This window comes from Sorex fumeus, unplaced genomic scaffold (genome assembly GCF_029834395.1).
Source record: "Sorex fumeus unplaced genomic scaffold, SorFum_2.1 ptg000063l, whole genome shotgun sequence".
NCBI lineage: Eukaryota > Metazoa > Chordata > Mammalia > Eulipotyphla > Soricidae > Sorex > Sorex fumeus.
This window is the reverse complement of record NW_026606120.1, coordinates 48,696,708-48,716,735: the sequence shown is the minus strand read 5'-3', so window position 1 is coordinate 48,716,735 and position 20,028 is coordinate 48,696,708. Positions and strand designations below refer to the sequence as shown.

Sequence of the window (20,028 nt, the reverse complement as noted above, 5' to 3'; positions counted from 1 at the left end):
TATCCTGGCGCTGTGCTCAGGAATCACTCCTGATGTTACTCAGGAGACCATATGGGGTGCTGGGGATTAAGAAATAGTAGCACTGTAGCACTGTCCTCCTGTTGCTCAAGTGGGCACCAGTAACGTCTCCATTGTGAGACTTGTTGTTACTGTTTTTGACATATCAAATACACCATGGGGAACTTGCCAGGCTCTGCTGTGCAGGCGGGATACTCTCGGAAGCATGCCGGACTCTCTGAGAGGCACGGAGGAATTGAACCCGGGTCGGCCGCGTGCAAAGCAAACGCCCTATCCGCTGTGCTATGGCTCCAGCTCCATGATCTCATTTTGAATTTTTTTCTTTTTCTTTTGCTTTTTGTTTCATACCCGGTGATGCACAGGGGTTACTCCTGGCTCTACACTCAGGAATTACTCCTGGCGGTGCTCAGGGGACCATGAGTTGCTGGGAATCGAATCTGGGATGATCCTAAGGCAAACTCCTTACCCGCTGCATCAAGATCTCTTTTTGAAAGAAGCTAAATGCTGTGTAGAGGCAGCACAACCACAGAAGCAGATGCACAAGCACTTGCTTACTCACTCACCTCCATTGACATCCATAAATGCTCGAAGTGAATTGGTGAGGTCCACCATGGCAGTAGAGTTGGCTGGGAAAGAGGGTACGGTTAAAGCGCTTCCTATGGATAACGTGCCGGGGCTGACCTTGCCATCTGGGGACGGAGTAGGAAGACAGTTACTTACGTCACCTGAGGGGAAACCCACTGGTTCAATCCCCCACTGCTGAGACAGGTCTGGATTTCGGACCCAAAGTGATGTTCCCTTCTTGATTCTCACCCCATAGGTTCTGGAACTCCTAGAGCTAAAAACGTGTGGTGAGGAAGGGTGGATGAAGGAAAATTCTCTCTGGGGGCATGCAGTAGTCTCCAGAGCAAGAAGCAGTGACATTATTGCTCTGGGAACAAAGAGGGGTCACTTCTTTCTCAGGACCATGACTACTTCCCTGCAGCCTCTGCTCAGTATGTCTGTCTACAACAATTTCCCTCACAGGGTCTAAAATCTACCCACACTGGTACTGTGAAAAAAAGAAAGGAAAAGTGTCTGAGAGGAGGGTCCATCCTGGGACCGGGAAGCCCCATGCAGAGAAGTCAGTCACCTGGGTACCTGGACTCCCAGCTGCCTGACTAGGAGGCCAGCTTCAGCTGAGCACTCACAGTGGGTTCCAGCAGCACCTGAAACCTGGTTCAGATGCTAAGTTCAGCAACTGAGGCCCCGAGTGCCGAATGAGGGCAGCTGAGAGCACGCCCTTACCAGGCCACGCATGGCCGTAAGGGCCATTCTTCTAGCACATGGCCTGAAGACAAGCTTCGGGGCTAGACCAACCTTTGTGGGCATCCCACACCCAGCTATTTTGAAAGGCAATGTTGTTCGGTAGCCTGTTTCCCCTGACTTGGAAGTCCTTTCAAATGAACTGGCTCTCAAGTTCAGATCACATGTGATTCTAATCTCTGGGATGTATCATGGAACACAGAGGTCACCTTCTAGAACTGTAGACTGCCATCAGTAGCTCCCGAGAGAACACTACTTCACGGTCATGAAACAAAACAGGCACAAGACTAGGCCTGCAGGTGTGGTGAGAGTCACGAGATCTTGACTGTAGTTCTAATCCTGCTACTGACCCAGTCAGTAGCTTAAGAAAAAATCCCTTAAGCTTCCAGAGCTGAAGCAGTCTCAGTGGAAAGAGAGGGACAAGCTGTCATGTCCTTTTTCTTCTATCACAGAAATGGGGTACAGAAATATAGAAATCAAAGCCCCCTGCAATTTTTATGGGATATGTGTTTTCTTTTTTGAATCTTGCATTATATGCCAAGGAAGAACACAGAATTATTACAAATCACACTAAGTCTGAGAAACACTCACCTGATGATGGCGCTGGTGAGCAGAATCGTTGGTTGGCTCCAGTGGCCAAGATACCGTCTCCTGCTGCTTGGGGGGGAGTAAGCACCCGGGTGGCATTTGGGGGTGAGCCCAATGGCCTTGAATCTGTCAACGGAGGTCCTATCTGTGATTGGACAGTCTTTCTTTGCAAAGTGCTGGTGTTCTCGATGCTGGCACAAGAGCTGGGAATGGAAGGGGGCAGGCTTGGGACCGGAACCAAACTCCTCTGGGGGCAAGAGCTCGGACCAGTGACATTCTCTGTCTTCACAATGATGCCGACGGTGTGGTTCTGAATCACCCCAGCCGCTGGTGGCGTGAGGGGCCGAGGCCAGCCTTGCCGGTGTGAGAAGCTTGGAAGGGGGTTGCTGGCGCCTGGAAGTCGCCGGGGGTCCGTGGAATCAGTGGGGCTGCTGTAGAGGTGTGGGCCATTGGCTTTGACCTCTGTGTTCACTGGCCCGTTGGCAGTCCCACAGGGGGTTCTCTTGGATTTTTCCGAACAAGAACTGCAGCTGATGTCCTCTAGGGCTGGGGGCTGGTGGGGTGGAGAGCAGCTCAGGGAGTTTTGGGAGCTAATCCCTGAGGGGCAGGACAAGGGGTAGTGGGAAGGTATAGGTGCCTTGTCAGTTGTTTGCAAGGAGGTGGTGATTGAGCTGTCAGTCACAATAACAGGCTTAATATCAGCCTTCTCTGTCTGTTCAGAGTCCCAATGCGAAGGCATCTGCTTAGCAGATAAATGTTTCAATATGCTGCACTGGAGCGCAACAACACTACAGAGCCACTGCAACGGAAGGAGAGGAGAGGAGAGGAGGGTGAGAGGCCTGGGAGGCTGCAGGTCCTTCCTGTCACAGCGGCCAGGGCTACAGTAGAGCTGACAAGCACTGTCTCCAAGGTCCTACTGCAAATGCCCAGAGAAAGAAAGTGCTTGACTCTTGATAGGATTTCATTTCCATTCCCAAATAAGACTTGTTATACTCAGCAGGCAACACCCTAGTCAGCTGAGCTTGGGATTCCTGTTCTGGTTCTGCTATAAGGCTCACCTTGTGACCAAAAATGCAGCAAGTACTCCAAATACCTGCTGTGTGTCCAGCACAATCTCCTAACCTCTCTAGGGGTTTGCTGGTCTTTCTGTAAGACAAACTCACAGCACAGTGGGGAACTGTGGAGAGAAGCAGGTTGATTGACTGTGTAGTTCTCTCTCATTTACCTCAGGATCTGAGACGGGTTCTTTTTGAAATGTTCAAGTCCTGGGTCTGGGGGAAGGGGTGAGACGAAGGGTGGATGGGGTTGTACAAGACCAGGATGGGAATGACTGAGATCACTTCCAGTCACATCTGTGGCGAGATGGAAGGACAATGGGGTTTGGAAGCCGAGCCCTGCCTTCACTCACCTCTTGCTGCTCGGCCTGGGTGGCTAAGTGCTCAGAGTTCAAAAGGTGCGTCTGTGATTCCTCGGGGATCCCATTGCAGATCAGCTCCCCATCCCGAATGGCCGCAGGTGCAATGAGAGGGGGTGGAAACTGGTACTGAGATTTGATAGCATCAGGAACCTGTTCAGGACAGAGAAAAAAGAGGGAAAAGAGGGAGATAGTACCAACATGGCAAGCGGATTCTGTCCTGGCCACGCTCTTCTGTCCATGGTGCTGATGTCAAGGGACCATATCCACTCTGGGATCAACCGTAGGCAAGGAAGCTCAGTGGGCTATGTCAGTTCTGTGCTCTCATCTTCCTGACCCACACACGGGTCCCAAAAGACAAAGTAATTCTAAGAGCAGGCACATTCTTCACCCAGGCTGGGGACCCAGTTCTGCAGGACCCAGAAACCACTGCGTGCTGCTTTTGGCTCCAGCTTACAAAGTGTTAAGACTGAGGGGACAAAGATGGTAGAGTAGGTAGAGAGCTTGTCTCACATGTGGCCAACCTGGGATCGAGCCTCAGCATCCCATAGGGTCCCCTGAGCAGAGTCCTGAGCACGGAGCCAAGAGAGTAACCCCTGAGCATTGCAGGGTGTGGCCCCCAAACCAAAACCAAACAAAGTATAAGACTGATTACTACACAGGGTTTGAGAATGGAAATCTAGGCACTTGTTGCTTTGCATCAAGTTTGGGAGATGGATGTGTCTAAAAAACACAATGATAATAGAATTCATATTCAGGTTGGAGCGAGTGCTCAACAGGCTGAGTGCCTGCGCTGCATGCAGGAGCCCCGAGTTTGATTTTCAGTACTGTATGTTTCTGCAAACACTGCCAGGAGTGTCCTCAGCAGTCATTCAGGCAGGACTAGCCTCGGAACACCACCGAGTGTAGACCCCCACAAACAAATCAAGAAAAAGGAGGTCAGATTCATGATAGGAATGCTTGGATGTAGTCAGGCTCAGGAAAAACAATCATTATCAGTTTTCCTTATCCATTCGTGATTTATGAATTAAATTCTGTCCTTGATACATAAGAACAGGAGATATACTCTGATTCACACCATGTAAGAAGGAAGGAGCCACACAAGCAAAGACACTAATGCACCTTTACTGAGTGCTTCCTGAGGTGGGGCACTGTGTCAAATCCTAGAGGTTCGGGGAACTTCAGCTTAAGCCTTGCCATTAAGGAGAACATAGTCTAGAGGGGAGATCAAAGACCATTTCAAAGGTTCTGTTGTCAGCACTGTAAGTCCCCTGACTACCACCTGGAGCAACTCTCCAGCAACAAGCCATGCGGAGACCCTGAGCACTGCTCAGTGTAGCCAAAATTGCCAACCCCCAACAGCTCACCCTCCCCACCCCCCCGCCCCCAACCAAGACCAAACCAGAAACACACAAAAAGAAACACAAGACATTTCTTTCTGGGGAAAGTAACCTGGGGTTAGAGAAGATTTCCTAGGGATAATCTATGCTGAGGGGATGGAGTGACAGTACAGCAGGTAGGGTGTTTGCCTTGTACGTGGTTGACCCAGGTTCATTGCCCAGCATTACATAAGGTCCCCGAGCACTGCCAGGAGTAATTCCTGAGTGCAGAGCCAGGAGTAACCCCTGAACAATGCCGGGTGTGACCCAAAAAGCAAAAAGCAAAAAACAAAACCCCCACAAAAACAAACAAACCAAAACCAAAACCAAAACTCAGATGTTAACAAGGAACTTCAAGGCAAAGGTACAGCAAGAATGGGTGAAAATGTCATGTGAGGCGGGGACCTATGCAAACACTCGGTGGGTTTAGAAAATATCTATAGAACAAAGAGATTTGGTAACAAAGCCTCTAGAGAAAGGCTGAAAATAGGTCCTATAACTTTGCCTGGGAGACCATGAAGATAGCTGTCATTCCCTGAAACTAGAAGTACAAGAGAAAGAAAAGACCTGGAGACAGAGGATTCTGGTACCAGGCAGGTGGAGACAAAGGAGTCTGCAAGATGGGTGGGAGTCTGCAAGAGGAAAGTGGGTATAAGGAGGGAGGAAAGGAAGTGTCACCATTTTTAATGCTCGCCAGTGCTATGGGCTTCTCTGAGGTCACCTAGAAATGGAGGGGGAGGAATGGAGTGGTAGTTTAGTTTCTAGGGGGCCCCCTATGGGAGAGGGAAGGAGTAGGGAGAAGAGGATCCAGCAAGGAAGATACAAAGCTCTTGACAGATTCTATTTGCACTGCTATATATCAAAGGCCAAAGTTACAGGAGAGTTAGAGCAATTTTCCATCACTGCTCTCTGATGATAAAGTCCTTATTTGGTTTTACTTATTTTTAAAAATTTTGTGCTACACCCAGCATTACTCAGGGGGCAACATGCAGTGCTGAGAATCAAACCAGAGTTGGCCATGTAATATACAAGGCAAGTGCCTTAACTCCCATACTATCTTCCTGGCCCCTCTCCAAGGACAAAATCCAGGTGACTTATACCCTTGGATTTTCCTCAGGAGTAGAGGAAACGAGAGAGGGGGAGGAGTCAGAGGGACACTTCAGTGGACTGCTTTGCATGCAGAGTGTTTGAATTCTATTCCTAGACCATATGTGGTACTACAAGTACCTCCAAGAGTGATCCTTGAGCACGAAGTCAGGAACAGCTCGAGCACTAATGGGCATGTCCCCGTCAAAAAATATATAAAGGGGTGCACTCATCAAAAAAACAAAACAAAACATGATTTGTCAAGGCATCCAGGCCTGCTCACTTCAGCAGTCAGGCTCTCTTGCAAATCGACAATGGCTTATCTATTTTTAGATCTGTTTAATTAAGAAACGAGGCATGCCACCTCTAACGTATCCTACCCGCCACTGAAAACACCTTAGTTTAATTTTGGAAAACTGGTGTTCCCACCGAAGTATAAATATTTACACAGTTAAGAGTTTGTTATACAATTTTCTACAGTTAACATCTTGCTAGAGCTGACACCCACTGAAGTGATGAGCAGTGAGTGATTTTAAAGTGTGGCTGCCACCCAGTGGCCATATCTGAGAACTGTTGATTTCTATTTAACACCAAGACCTGTGAGATTATTTTATGAGAAAAATCATATGGGTATTAGTACCCGGCTACAGGTTAACTACATGTTAACTGAAAGGGGAAATGGTTTATGGAAAACAACCTCAACTCCATCAAATGCTTTTATTTTTGTTGTTTGAGCTGCAACTGACGATACATAAGTAACTCCTGGCTCTGTGCTCAGGAATTACTCCTGGCAGTGTTTGGGGGACCATTTGGGATGCTGGGATTGAACCCATGTCTAAGTGCAAGGCAAGTGCCCTATCCACTGTATTCCCTCTCCAGCCTTACTACCCCCCTCTCCCCAAATGCTTTTTCATGAAGGAAATAATCCACCAAATGATTTCTGTTAAAGAAACTGTTGTCAATCTCCATGAACACACTTTAGCAAATGTCAAGGGCACACAAACAAGTATAATTATAGCAATGCCACACTTTAGGGTGTTGGTGATACAGTAACAGCCTGGAAGAGTAGATGTTTCATTTGGTTTTGTTTCTGGACCACAACCAGTGGCCCTCAGGGATCATTCCATTTACTGTGGGGGATTAAACTTGGGTTGGCCGTGTGTGAAACAAGTGTCGTATCTATTGAATAAGCTCTGTCTGACCCTGGAAAAACAGATGTGATGATCCTTTAGACATTTTCCTAAGAGACTCAGCTGAGACAGCTTTTCAATTACCACCCGGGCCCTCTGCTTAACTAACCCCCATATTCACCTCACCAGTCAGCTTTGGGATGAAGCCATCTAAGAGAACAGACAGCATGGGTAGAAGGACAGGAGGCAATACCAGAGCACATCTATGTTTGGTAGAACTAACTCTAAACAGACTTATCCCCAGGAGAACTGGAGCCATGCAGAGTTGGGGTTTGACCTGATAATCTTGATGTACATCCTCAAGTATTAAAATGGACGGGTCATATTCATCACTTGCTGAAGCACCACAGACAACTCTCAGGTTTCTGACCCCTTAATCTTAACTGAGAGCATGACCTTAATCTGTTCCTGGAAGTCAATCGAGAGACTCTATTTTACTGTGACTTACCTTCAAGCTTCTTCTTTTGACTGACTGGAGCACTCGGCGGTTAGGAGGATGTTTCTTGTGGATTCGGTTCAGAAAGTCCACTTTAACCACATGCTGGGAAATAGCGTCCTGAAACCGGTCAAACACCTGGCACCGGTTGCTCAACGTCATATTCTTCTGGTTCAGCTGGGGAAAAACAGATGTGCTTTTGTAGTGAGCTTCAAAAGTCCCCCCACCCTCAACTAATCTCTTCACTGAAAAAAACAGGAGGCTCTGGTCAAACCTTTTCCCTCTGTCAGGGGTGACTATTTCAACACTTCTGTCAGCAGGCCAAAGTGGATGACACTTTTTCCCCTCAGCCCAGTCCAATGCAGCAAATGGGAGAAAACCAGTGTGTTCCCAATTCCTAGAGAGCTTGAGGGGGGGGACTGGAAATAGGGAATGAGTCTAAAAGTGCCCTTAAAATCCAGCCTTAGCCTTTTTTCTGTCCAGCTCAGAGTACAGGTTCAGAGGAGACCTGGACTCTCTCTCTAGTGAGGGGGTCTCCTAAGGAAGCAGGAATGATTGCCTGTGATCTAGGATCAGAACCAGACTCCTGCGTACTCTGCACTATTCTTCCTAATAACAGGGACTGCTAGTGAGACCATCTGCATATCACTTCCTTTAGCGGAGCCAGAAAGTCCTGGACTGTTCTTTTTGGGCTTTTTTTGTTTTTGTTTTGGGGCCACACCTGGAGGTGTTGAGAGCTTACTCCTGGCTCTGTGCTCAGAGATCACTGTTGGCAAGCTCAGAGGACCATATGAGGTGCTGTGGATCAAACCCAGGTCAACTGTGTGAAAGGTAAGTGCCTTACTCGCTGTGCTATGGCTCTGACCCCATCTTGGACTGCTCTTAGAGAAAGCAGTTTCTGCAGCAGCACACAGAAGACAATGGCACTTTTCTATATCCCTATACTTTAATTCCAAAGAAAAGGGTGATGGAATGCTTTCTGATTATTATACTAGGCAAACCCCTAAGTGGCTAATTTAAATATACTTAATTAGTAAATTTTCACCTGCTGGTACACTGCTCTTTATTCTTATCAGGGGGCTAGAGAGAAAGCTCAATGAGCTGAGTGCATGCTTTGCACCCTGCTTCAATCTCCAGCACCACATAGTTCCCTTAGTCCTCTGAGCACTGCTTGGTGTGCTCCCACCTCCTCCCCTCTGCCCCAAAGTAACAATACCCGAGTAGACTGCTCCTGTTTGCTTTCCTTCCTTCCTTCCTTCCTTCCTTCCTTCCTTCCTTCCTTCCTTCCTTCCTTCCTCCCTCCCTCCCTCCCTCCCTCCCTCCCTCCCTCCTTCTCCCTCCCTGTTTTTGCTTTTTGAGTTACACCCGGCGATGCACATCCTTGCTCATGCACTCAGGAATTACTCCTGGCAGTGCTCAGGGGGACCATATGGGATGCTGGGAATGAAACCGGGGTCGGACGCGTGCAAGGCAAATGCTCTATCCGCTATGCTATTGCTCCAGCACCTCCTGTTTGCTTTTCTTCTGTTTCAGAAGGCAAACCAAGACAGGAGAGACACTTCCTCCTAGATAAATCTTTCTGCATGGAGTTAGTCAACAAAGAGGGCAAAGTAATTCATCTATTTCACATGCACAAGGCTATAGAAGCCCAGATCTGCATATGGTAGAGAACACTGTCACAGGGCCGATAGTTTATGGTGATCAGCATTTGATACTCAATAACCCTGGAGCTAAAAGCTGTAACTTCTTTTTCTTTCCCCAGTGCCAAGAATTGAATCCAGGATATCATACAGGCAAGGCATATGTTCTACTGCTGAGCCACACTTGGTGGCTCTCAGGAGATCATGTGGTACCAGGGATTGAACTTGGGCCTCTATGTGCAAAGTGCTCAGCTCTTTGAACTGTCTGATCCTAGCAATAGCCTTTCTATTTTTATAGTTTTGTTTTAGTTTTTGTGGGCCACACTCAGCAATGCTCAGGTCTTACTCTTGGCTCTGCACTCGGGGATCACTCCTGGGAGGGCTAGAGGAACAATATGGGGTGCTGGGGATCAAACCCAGAATGGTCACGTGCAAAGCAAGCACCCTGTTCACTGTACTATCACTCTGGCCCCAGAAATAACCTTTTTAATCTGTATGTTTTGTTTTTGGTACATACCTGGCAACTTAGGGGAAGGGGTGGGGTATGCAATCCGCGGTGACACGTAAAGGACAATGTGATGCTAGGAATTAAACCTGGAGCTGCAGCATGCAAAACATGTGCTATAGGCCTTTGAATGACCTCCCTGGCCCCTTGTTTGTTTTATTTTTAAAGTCTCACCTGCAGAGCTCAGAGAACTAGGATAGAATCCAGGCCTCTACTATCTTTTAAAATGTGTTTTTTAAAAATAACCTAAATTTCTTTTCTTTTCTTTTTTTTTTTTTTTTTTTGCTTTTTGGGTTACACCCAGCGACGCACAGGGATTACTCCTGGTTCATGTACTCAGGAATCACTCCTGGCAGTGCTCAAAGGACCATACGGGATGCTGGGAACTGAATCTGCGTTGCGTTGGCTGCGTGCAAGGCAAATGCCATACCCGCTGTGCTATCGCTCCACCCCTTAAATTTCTTTATTTTTAATCTCTGGTGATACCTGGCAGTGCTCAGGGGAACATATGTGTAGATATGAACTGGAGTTCACAGTATATAAAGCAAGTACCTTTTGTACTATCTTCCTGGCCCCTAAATAACCTTTTAAACTTGGTAAGGTCACTCGAAGAAAGTACCTTCATATGGAACCTTATGAGTGACTGTCTTGTTGCCAATAAGGAAATGTCCTTAAATCCTTTTGAAAGGAGAGAGCAAACGGCATCTCTGTTCTAGCCCCAGGAAGCAATGTGGAAAATGTAACTAAGATACTCAGGTTCAACAAATAATTGAGCATCCAAAATACTGTTATTTATGTCAAATTTTCAATTCTCCAAGGTTATGGTTCTCTAACTGCCAGTACTAATACCTGAGATATGAGAATAAACATTTCAGAATTTTCTCAGTATCCCCTCAAAAATAATAGGCAGGAAAATATGGAAGCAATTATGAGGGCGGCAGTTTATTTCCTTATAACTTGGGTCCAATCAACTCCCCTTTAAGGGCTATAATGTAACATAATTTGTTTAACTCACTGTGACAGAAATTTATAATCAAGTGCCAACGGTTTTAACTCTGCTCATATAGCCACAACAGGGCATTGTGAAGGGGGAAAAAGCAGCTGAGGTACGACCAAACTCTTGGAATCAAAGAGGGTGGCCTGCAGAAAGCAACATCTGAGAAACGAGTGTGTTCTGCCCCCTCAGTCCACACCCTGGCTGTACCCACTGAAGGAATGCCGCTGTACGTACCACCACGTGTTCGATGTGATTCGGACACATCCATCTGCCCAGGGGCATGGCAGTGAGCGGTGGCTCGAGGCAGTCCATGTGGAACAGGAGGGGGCAATAGTCACACTGGATGAGAGGGGCAACACGGCAACTCCTGAGAAAAAGAAACGCAGGTTATTTGTGTCACAAGATGGGAAGTTTCAACTAACCCTGCACTGTGGAACAGCCTCCCCTCTTGGAGCCTAACAACAATCTTCTTCCACATCTTCCTCCTGTAAAGATTCAGTCAACATTCAGATTAAGAAGATGGATCAAGTTGGGGATTACCACCAGGCCCTTCGTTATTTTTTTGTCTCCTGGGACACACCCAGCGATGCTCAGAGGTTACTTCTGGCTCTGCACTCAGGAAATGCTCCTGGCAGTACTTGGGGGCCATATATGATAAAGGTAAAGGTAAGGTAAAGGCCCTCCCGTTGATCGTCGATTTGCTCGAGCGGGCCCAGTAACGTCTCCATTGGAGACTTTGTTGTTACTGTGTCTGGCATATCCAATACTCTCGGTAGCTTGCCGGGCTCTCCGAGAGGGGCGGAGGAATCGAACTCGGGTCGGCCAGGTAGCTTGCCGGGCTCTCCGAGAGGGGCGGAGGAATCGAACTCGGGTCGGCCATGTTGGCCGCGTGTAAGGCGAACGCCCTACCCGCTGTGCTATCGCTCCAGCCCAGCACAGCGGATAGGGCGTTCGCCTTACACGCGGCCAACATGGCCGACCCGAGTTCGATTCCTCCGCCCCTCTCGGAGAGCCCGGCAAGCTACCGAGAGTATTCGATATGCCAGACACAGTAACAACAAAGTCTCCAATGGAGACGTTACTGGGCCCGCTCGAGCCATATATGATGTTGGGGATCAAATCTGGGTTGGCCACATGCAATGGAAACACCCTGCGATGACTCCTCTATTATTTCTTTTTGGTGGAGGAAGCAGTGCTAGGGATTGAACCCAATGTCTCAAATATGCAAGGCAGGCACTCTAGTGCTCAGAGCTGCATCTTGTTTTCTATTATTGTCTTCTAAGAGGAGTGGGTCTTATAGCAGAAGTTAAAGTTTATTTGGAAAATAGCTAAAGTGGCTGTCAAGAGTAATAATGATTAATGCCAACCAGGGGAATAAGACAGCCAACACTGTACTAATCTTTCTGTTCCTGAAAGGAAAAGTACCTTATTTAAAGCAAAAGAACACTAGTGGGCTGGAGAGATAGTACAATGGAGGGTGTTTGCCTTGCATATAGCAGATCCAGGTTTGATCCCCAGCACCCCACATGGTCCCCCAGTCCTCACCAGAAGTGACCTCTGACCAGAACAAGGAGTAAGCCCTGAGCACTACTGGGTGTAGCCCTAAAACAAAAATCATCTCTTTCTGGAGACTACACTACATCAAGAATCTTTCTTGTTTTTGGGCTACACCTGGCGGTGCTCAGGGCTTATGCCTGCCTCTGTATTCAAAGATCACTCCTGGTTGGCCTTTGGGACTATATCCGATAGTAGAATTTGGGGTGGTCTCTTGCAAGGCAAATGTCCTCCCACTTGTACTATCTCTCCAGTGTCAAGAAAAGATGTCCTTTACTGAAGCACACAGCAAACAACCAGAGAGAGGTGTGCTAGAAAACTTTTTGTAAGATACTCAAGACGTGCAATTTGAGGGAGGCAGCAGAAGTAAGTGCAAATCAGAATTCCTAACTATACTCTTTGGGTACTTGGGTCCTTGAGATGCTCTGTGAGCCAGTCAGACCCTGACCCAGAATTCTGCTGCTCTACCATCTACTTCTCTATAGCTCTTGCTGTGAAACATTTGGGAGTGGTGTTGGCTGGGGGTTGGACAATATCCAGCGGTACTGGTATATTGGCAATACACCAATTATCAGCACATCAATGTTTTGTGGTTGTGTCAAAAATTGAAGTAGCTCTTTGCAAGGTAAGCACCTTACCTACTGGACTATCTTTCTGATCCATTTTTTCCCCCGAATAGCCTCAGCAGTGTTCAGGGGCTATATCCAGCTTGGCGCTCAGGGGACCATGTGGTACTGAGGAGAGAACCCAGGGTTCCTGTATGCACAGTATGCACGCCAGTCCACAGGACTGGAATACTGTTTTGCTTTGATTTTTGCTTTGATTTTTGGCCACATCCGGCAGTACCTAGGGGTTACTCCTGGCTCTGAGCGTAGGGATCACTCTTGGAGGGTTTGGGGAACCACATGGGGTATCGGGAATTGAACCTGGGTCAACTATGTGTAAGGCAAGTGCTCTATCTGCTGTACTAGCTCTCTGGTCCCTGGAACATAATTTTTGGACAGACTTTTTATCCTACTAACCTGCCCTCTAAAGTCTAAGCCAGAAATCCAGCTTCAGTGAGTGAAACAGCTGGTTACTGTCACTGAGGAGATTCTATCTGAAGGAAAAGTCACTGTGGCAGCCTAGAGGTGTCAAGAAATCATCCCATCTAATACACACTAGCTATCATAGATATTTTAAAATTATTTTTGGTTTTGGGGGCCACAGCCAGTAGGACTCAAGACTTACTCCTGACAGGCTTGATGTGACACAGGGGATTGAACCCAGGTAGGACATGTGCAAGGCAAGCATCTTTCCCACTGTACTATTTCTCTGGCCCCGATTTTAAATTTCTTATGGATAGAGTGTTTGCTTTAAGAAACAAAGTCTAAGGGACTGGAGAGATAGTTTAGCAGGTAAGGCACTTGCCTTGCACAGGGCCAACCTGAGTTTGATCCTGGGCATCCCATATGGTCTTCTGAGCACCACATCAAGAGTGATTCCTGAGTGCAGAGCCAGGAGTAACTCTTAAGCATCACCAGGTGACCCCAAAATAAAAACAAAACAAACAAAAAGAGATAAAGTCTTAGCAGGAACATGTATAACTAATCTGCTGAGTGAAGTCAAAATGAAAACAGACCTCTCTCTCATAAGTGGGATTTAAAAATAACAAAGTAGCAACAAAGATTCAAACCTAACACAACAGTGGAAGTGATCCAAACAAGTGAGTTGGGGTATGTGTGTTGCAGGGGATTGGAGACCACAGTTAAAGAGAGGTTGGGGGGCTGGAGTGACAGTACAGTGGGTAGGGCATTAGCCTTGCAAGCGGCCAACCGGGGTTCGATCCCCAGCATCCCATATGGTCCTCCAGCACTGCCAGTAGTAGTTCCTGAGTGCAGAGCCAGGTGTGACCCCCCCCAAAATGAGAAAAAATTTCAACTCTAGCTGTATCACTAATTCAAAATTTTAGAATTCCTGGAGTACACAGTTATGACATCTCAAACTCTACACACTGATATACCAGGAGTAGCATACCACACTGGATGGGACAGAAAGTAGGAGGCAACCAATCGATTAAAAAAATATTAACAGGGGCTGGAGTGATAGTACAGTGGGTAGGGTGTTTGCCTTGCACGTACCCAATTCGGGTTTGATCCCCGGCATCCCATATGGTCCCCTGAGAACTGCTAGCAGTAATTCCTGAGTACAGAGCCAGAAGTAACCCCCAAGCATTGCCGGGTGTGAGCCAAAAAGCCAGAGAAGAAAATATTAATCTCTTATATATGGGTTTAATGGCTCCAGAGTGAGATACAACAGTTTTCACACACTTTCTTCTGAGGAAATATTTTTTGATCATTTTTAGCGAATTATTCATAACAAGCAACAAAAAATAAATTATTTAGGACATGCTATTGGGGCAGGCTTGGGTGGTGATAAAGTGTAATGGTGGTGGGATTAGTGTTGAGATCACTGCAAACAGCTTTATAAAAATAAAATTAAAAGTAAATCAAGATCTACCTTTACCATGAAGGTGTCTCTCTGCTAACAAGAGTTCTTCAGACCTGCCGGTCTAAATTTTTTTTTTTTTTTTTTTGCTTTTTGGGTCACTCCTGGCTCTGCACTCAGGAGTTATTCCTGGTGGTGCTCAGGGGACCATATGGGATGCTGGGAATCGAACCTGGGTCGGCTGCATGCAAGGCAAACAAATGCCCTACCTGCTGTGCTATTTCTCCAGCCCCTAAATAATTTATACTTTTTAAGTCCAGTTCTCATTGTTTCAACTTCTAAACACATAGCTTATAGTGCCAGAGAGACAGCTTAAGAGCTGAGCAGATGCCTTGCATGTACGTGGTCAGGGGTTCATTCCTGGCACTGCATGGTAACTCCCACCAGTGGAAGTGACCCCAGCCAGCCCCCAGCACAGAGCCAGCAGTAACCCTTGCGTTCTATTACAGGGTGTGGTCCCCCAAATCAAAATAAAAGCAAACAGAAAGCTTAAACTACTTCTATATTGGAATTCCTGGGGGAATTTTTTAGACTAGGGCACTGGCCTTGCACACAATTATCCTGTGTTTGATTCCCAGTACCCCATGTGGTTCCAGAACCCTTCTAGGAATAATCTCTAAGCACAGAGAAGTAAGCCCTGACCATGGATAGGGGTGGATTCAACACCCAACCTCCCCCACAAGGAGATTTAAGACTGCCCAATTAGTCACTCAGTTGGACTTGTCAGGATATGGATTATCACAATTAACATATAGTCTGGGATGGTGTTAAGACAAAGGGGGAGTTTAAGAAGAATCTCACAACATAGGAGAAATATACCTGTTACATGTGAAGCAGACTTTGACCGGTAAGGGAACGAGACCATTGTGATCTAATTCATGCTGTGTCTTCTTAACATTTTTCCCTGTTGTTTCCTCCTTTCTTCTCCTCTTGCTAGAACCTAGAAGAGAAATTTATGGTATTGAACTAGTCCCAGATGCAGGAGTTTTTAGTCTGGGATATGGAAAATAGTCAAACAAAAGAAACAGATCTTAATAATAATAATAAAAAAAAATATATAGACCCTGTTAAATAGGGATTAATTTTTTCTTTCCAGTTTTTTGGGCCACACCTGTGGATGCTCAGGGATCACTCCTGGCAGGGCTTGTGGGAACACGTGGTACAGGGACCTGGGCTGGCCACACATAAGGTGAGCGCCCTACCTGCTGTGTTCCCTCTGGACTCAACATGAATATTTTGATGAGGCTGCCTGGGCTAACTGCATGTGTGAAGAGGAATGAGAAGGGAGGAAAAGGGATACTAAGACATAAGGTAGAACCATGACCTATGGTAGAAACACTAAAAAAGTCCTGTAAACAAAATGTTTAGAAACCGATTTTAAATACTGGACAAACTGAAAAATATAAACACCCAGATTAAAAGATAAACAGATTACTCCAGAGGTGGTGGAGAAAAAGATGTTTTAGTATTCTTATAAAAAAAAAAAAGTTTTGATTCTGGGCTGAAGTGATAGTACCGTCTGTAGGGCGCTTGCCTTGCTTGTGGCTGACCCAAGTTTGATCCCCAGCATCCCATATGGTCCCCTGACTACCACCAGGAGAAACCCCTGAGCATCGCTGGGTGTGGTACCTAAAACCAAAACAAACCAAAAAAGTTTTGATTCCATATGTAGCTGATAGACCAGTAGTGACAAGGCTTCTCAAGCCTGCTAATTTCACTTTTTTCTCGAAAAACATAAGGTCAAGTAAGATTTAAAAGCCTTAATAGTATCAAGCAGAAACCATAAATTAATTTTAAAAAAACAAGCAGGGGGCAGAGAGGTAGTACAGCAAGTGTTACAGCGTTTGCCTTGCATGCATCCGGACTGGGTTTGATCCCCGGTAACCATATTGTTCCCCTGAGTTTTGGCAGGAGTGATCCCTGAGCAGAGCTGGGTATGGCCCCCCACACTACCCTGCCCTCCAACAACCCACAAAACACATATACACACAAAAAACTGATTAAAAAAAAAAACAAGCAAAACAAACAAAAAGGTTAATTTGGTGATATTTATAAAAACTTAAGTATTTTTTTTAATCCTAAAATTCTAATACTAGGAATTTACCTCTCATATACAGTTCTACACATAACGACAAAGTTATAAAGTTATTATTTGAAGTATTACCTATATTAACAAAAGATTAAGAATCTAAATGTCCATTAATAGACAACTGGTTAAATTAATTATGGTATATTTATATAATGAAGTATATTACGAACCATTAAAAACCACAATGTCTGCATTAATATGGGAAATTCTCTAGCACACTGTGAAGTGATATAGCAAGGTGTAGAAGACCGTAGTAGGTTCTCCTTATCTGTATGGGTTATGTACCAAGCTTCCCAGTTTATGCTCAATACGTCGGAGAGTACTGAGCCCAATACTTTTTTTTTATCCTAGACATACACACCCACGATAAAATGTAATTTATTAATTAGGAACAATAAACGATTAACAGTTAACAACTAATTACAATAACCATGACAAAATACTATTGTTATTCAACTGTGATCTCTCAAAATAACTTGACTGTACATAGTATTTTCAACTGTAGTTTACTGTGGGTAAGTAAAAGCATTGAAAATAAAACGGTGGCAATTGGGGGTCAGGAAGAGAGCCAAAAGGTTAAAGCATGTGCCTGGTATGCTCAAGGGTGCTGAGGCGGATTCCGGCACTACATGTCACCCCACCTCCCTGCCCCAGCACTGCTGGGCTGAACACTCGCACAGCAAGCTTATCACTGCTGGCCAGGTATCTCAAGGGACCACATTATGGAGCCCCTACCTTCCAGAACAAAAACACACCAGTAAGGAAAAAGGACGGTAGGATGAGGGTGGGAAGAAGACTTCTGTATATGAATCAAGCTACTTCTAAGAAAAATAAGGAGTATATCTACACTGGCTTATATACGCAGAAAAATTTCTAGAAGGAATACATAAGAACCAAACAGTGATTATATCTGTGAAGGGTTAAAACTGGAGGGTAAAACCAGGCAAACGGCAGGCAGGGGTGGAAGGGAGATTTTTTACTGTTAGTCTTTTGTAACACTTGATTTTTGAACTATGTGATATTGCCAATTAAAAAAGAAGTTATGCTGCGAAGAGTGGAAAGTGGAAAACTGAGTAAGCAATGTAATAGCAAAAATCTCAAGGAACTGTTGAGGATGTGGATCAATAGTGAAACACACGCCCTGCAAGCATGAAACCTGGGTTTAATCCCAGCACCATCAACTTTGCCCTCACCGCCCATCAAAAGAAAAAACAATCAAAAGCCCACAACACAATCAGAACCTTTGGAGATGTCTCCAGGAAGAACCAAGAGTAAGAACCCGAGACAGTGGCCACACGAACGAGGGTTCCACACGTGGCACTGCCCTTTGGCTGGGCAATAATCCTTTGGGAAAGCCAGGTGGGAGGGAATGATAGTTTGGCTAACCTGGTAGTGCAGTGGTACATGTCAGTTCATTGGGCAACTGAAATTGGGTGGGGTTCCGCTCCATGGCGGCAGCAATCAGCAGCTCAAAGGGCCGCTTTAGTTGGGGCTGCACATAGTCCGGCTCTGCCGCCACTGGCTCCTCATCCACGTCAATGATGTCCTCATCAACGTCGTTCTGCTCAGATGTGGGGGTCTCCGTGCTGGCATTGGATGTGGGTGTGCCAGGCCGGCTGGCTCTCCTCTCCAGGATCCGGGCATGAGCAATGGCCTTGAGTTCAGTTTTGCTAGGTGGTCTGTCCAACAAGTCAGTGTCACTGCTGGGGGATGTAGTCCGTTTGCCAGATTTGTCCACCAGTCCATTGACATGTCCCAGCTCCTTTTTCTGCTCTCGTTTCTGTGGAAGTGAACAGGTGGACCCATCACATAAAGTACCACAAAAATAGAAAGAAATGAATGCTACAAGATTCTGGGGTTGAGGCAAAGGGTAGCGCACATGGCCTAGCATGAGTGAGGCCCTCAATTCAATCCCTGGCACTGCATGGCATCTCCTGCCCACACATGGCCAAGAATGGACCAGGGTCCCTGAGCACCATCAGTTGTGGCCCCTTATAAAAAGAGAAAAAAAAAAAGTCCTTCTAGATCACTAAATGAAATCCCAGAAGTTTCTGCCATCACTCATCCACTGGGGATCCAGAACACTGCTATACAAAACTGGACCTGAAATGAAGTTGGCAAAAATGACTGCAGCAGGGAATCATGAAAAGCACAGTTATAAACAGTGATATAAATTTCATATAACTTACCGTCACCCTATGGTACACAACAGTTCTATAGGGGCAAAGTGATGTTGTAACAGTGAGAATTGATGAAATCATTGCAATTTGGAGAATTGTGACCTTCTGAATGGCTTAAGAATTCTATTTAAAATAAAGCCCACAGAAGTAAAGGGGAAAAGTGAAACAGCCAACTACTACTCCTCCCTGGCTAAGGAGGTTGGGTACAGGTTTAGAAAGCAAACCCCAATTTAGGGAGGAAAGGTAGAATGCGAAGGACAGTCACTCAGGATACTGTTGTATCCAAGAACAGTGCCTTTTTTTCTTTTTGTGTGTGTTTTTTGGGTCATACTCTACCTGGTGGTGCTCAACACTTACTCCTGGTGATGGTTGGGGAACCGTGTGTGATGCCAGGGTCAGCTGCATACAAGACAAGCACTACCCAATGTGCTATCTCTCTAGCTCAAAGAACAGTGCCTTTCAATGCATCAAAATTAACTGCCTCTCAAATTAACACTTTTACAAAGGGAAAAAGACTAAGTGAATGACTGATACTGCATTTTCTTTTTTTCCCTTTTTGGGGTACACCCAGTGGTGCTCAGGGGTTATTACTGGCTCTGCACTCAGGAATTGCTTCTGATGGTGCTTGGGGACCATATAGAATGCTGGGGATCTAACCCAGGTCGGCCATGCAAGGCAAGCACCCTATCCACTGTACTATGGCTCCGGTCCCTGACACGGTACTTTCTTTCAGGACTCCAAATAGTGATCAAATAAAGATTTAACATTGGTATCCAGTTAGAAGACCAGATCTTGCCCCAGTTCTGCCTATGATTCCTTATAGGGTGACTTAGGCTGGAGGGGCAAAAATTTCTCTGAGAAGTGAGAGAAAAACTCTTCCTTTCAGAATATGGTGAAGAGAAAGAGGGTCATATAAATGAAAGGAATGGCTCTGTGTGGGAAGAAGATCTAGCTTACACTAGGAATAGGACCTAAACAGTAGTTGCTGAGACCCAGAGGATGTTCTTTCAGTTTTCTTTGCTCTTTTTTGGGCCACATTTGGCTTGGTGCTTGGGCGATAATGCGGTTTTGGGGCTCAAACCCAGAGTTCCATGCATAGACTGACAGTCTGTGCTCCAGTTCTTTGGGCCAGCTCCCCTAGTGCAAGGATGTATCATTCC

General features: G+C 46.0%; 1 protein-coding gene across 1 annotated transcript in view; it reads right to left on the bottom strand.

The window, feature by feature from the left end:
- PHF12 (PHD finger protein 12) overlaps window positions 1–20,028 on the bottom strand; it is a 53,517-nt gene that overhangs the window by 7,473 nt on the left and 26,016 nt on the right. Inside the window, exons 4-10 of the mRNA XM_056127992.1 lie at window positions 18,075–18,468; window positions 15,419–15,539; window positions 10,793–10,925; window positions 7,429–7,593; window positions 3,320–3,478; window positions 1,915–2,710; window positions 582–707 (exon numbers count right to left, since the gene is read on the bottom strand). Coding sequence (XP_055983967.1) covers window positions 582–707; window positions 1,915–2,710; window positions 3,320–3,478; window positions 7,429–7,593; window positions 10,793–10,925; window positions 15,419–15,539; window positions 18,075–18,468 — 1,894 coding nt within the window. The remainder of the gene's footprint in view (window positions 1–581; window positions 708–1,914; window positions 2,711–3,319; window positions 3,479–7,428; window positions 7,594–10,792; window positions 10,926–15,418; window positions 15,540–18,074; window positions 18,469–20,028) is intronic.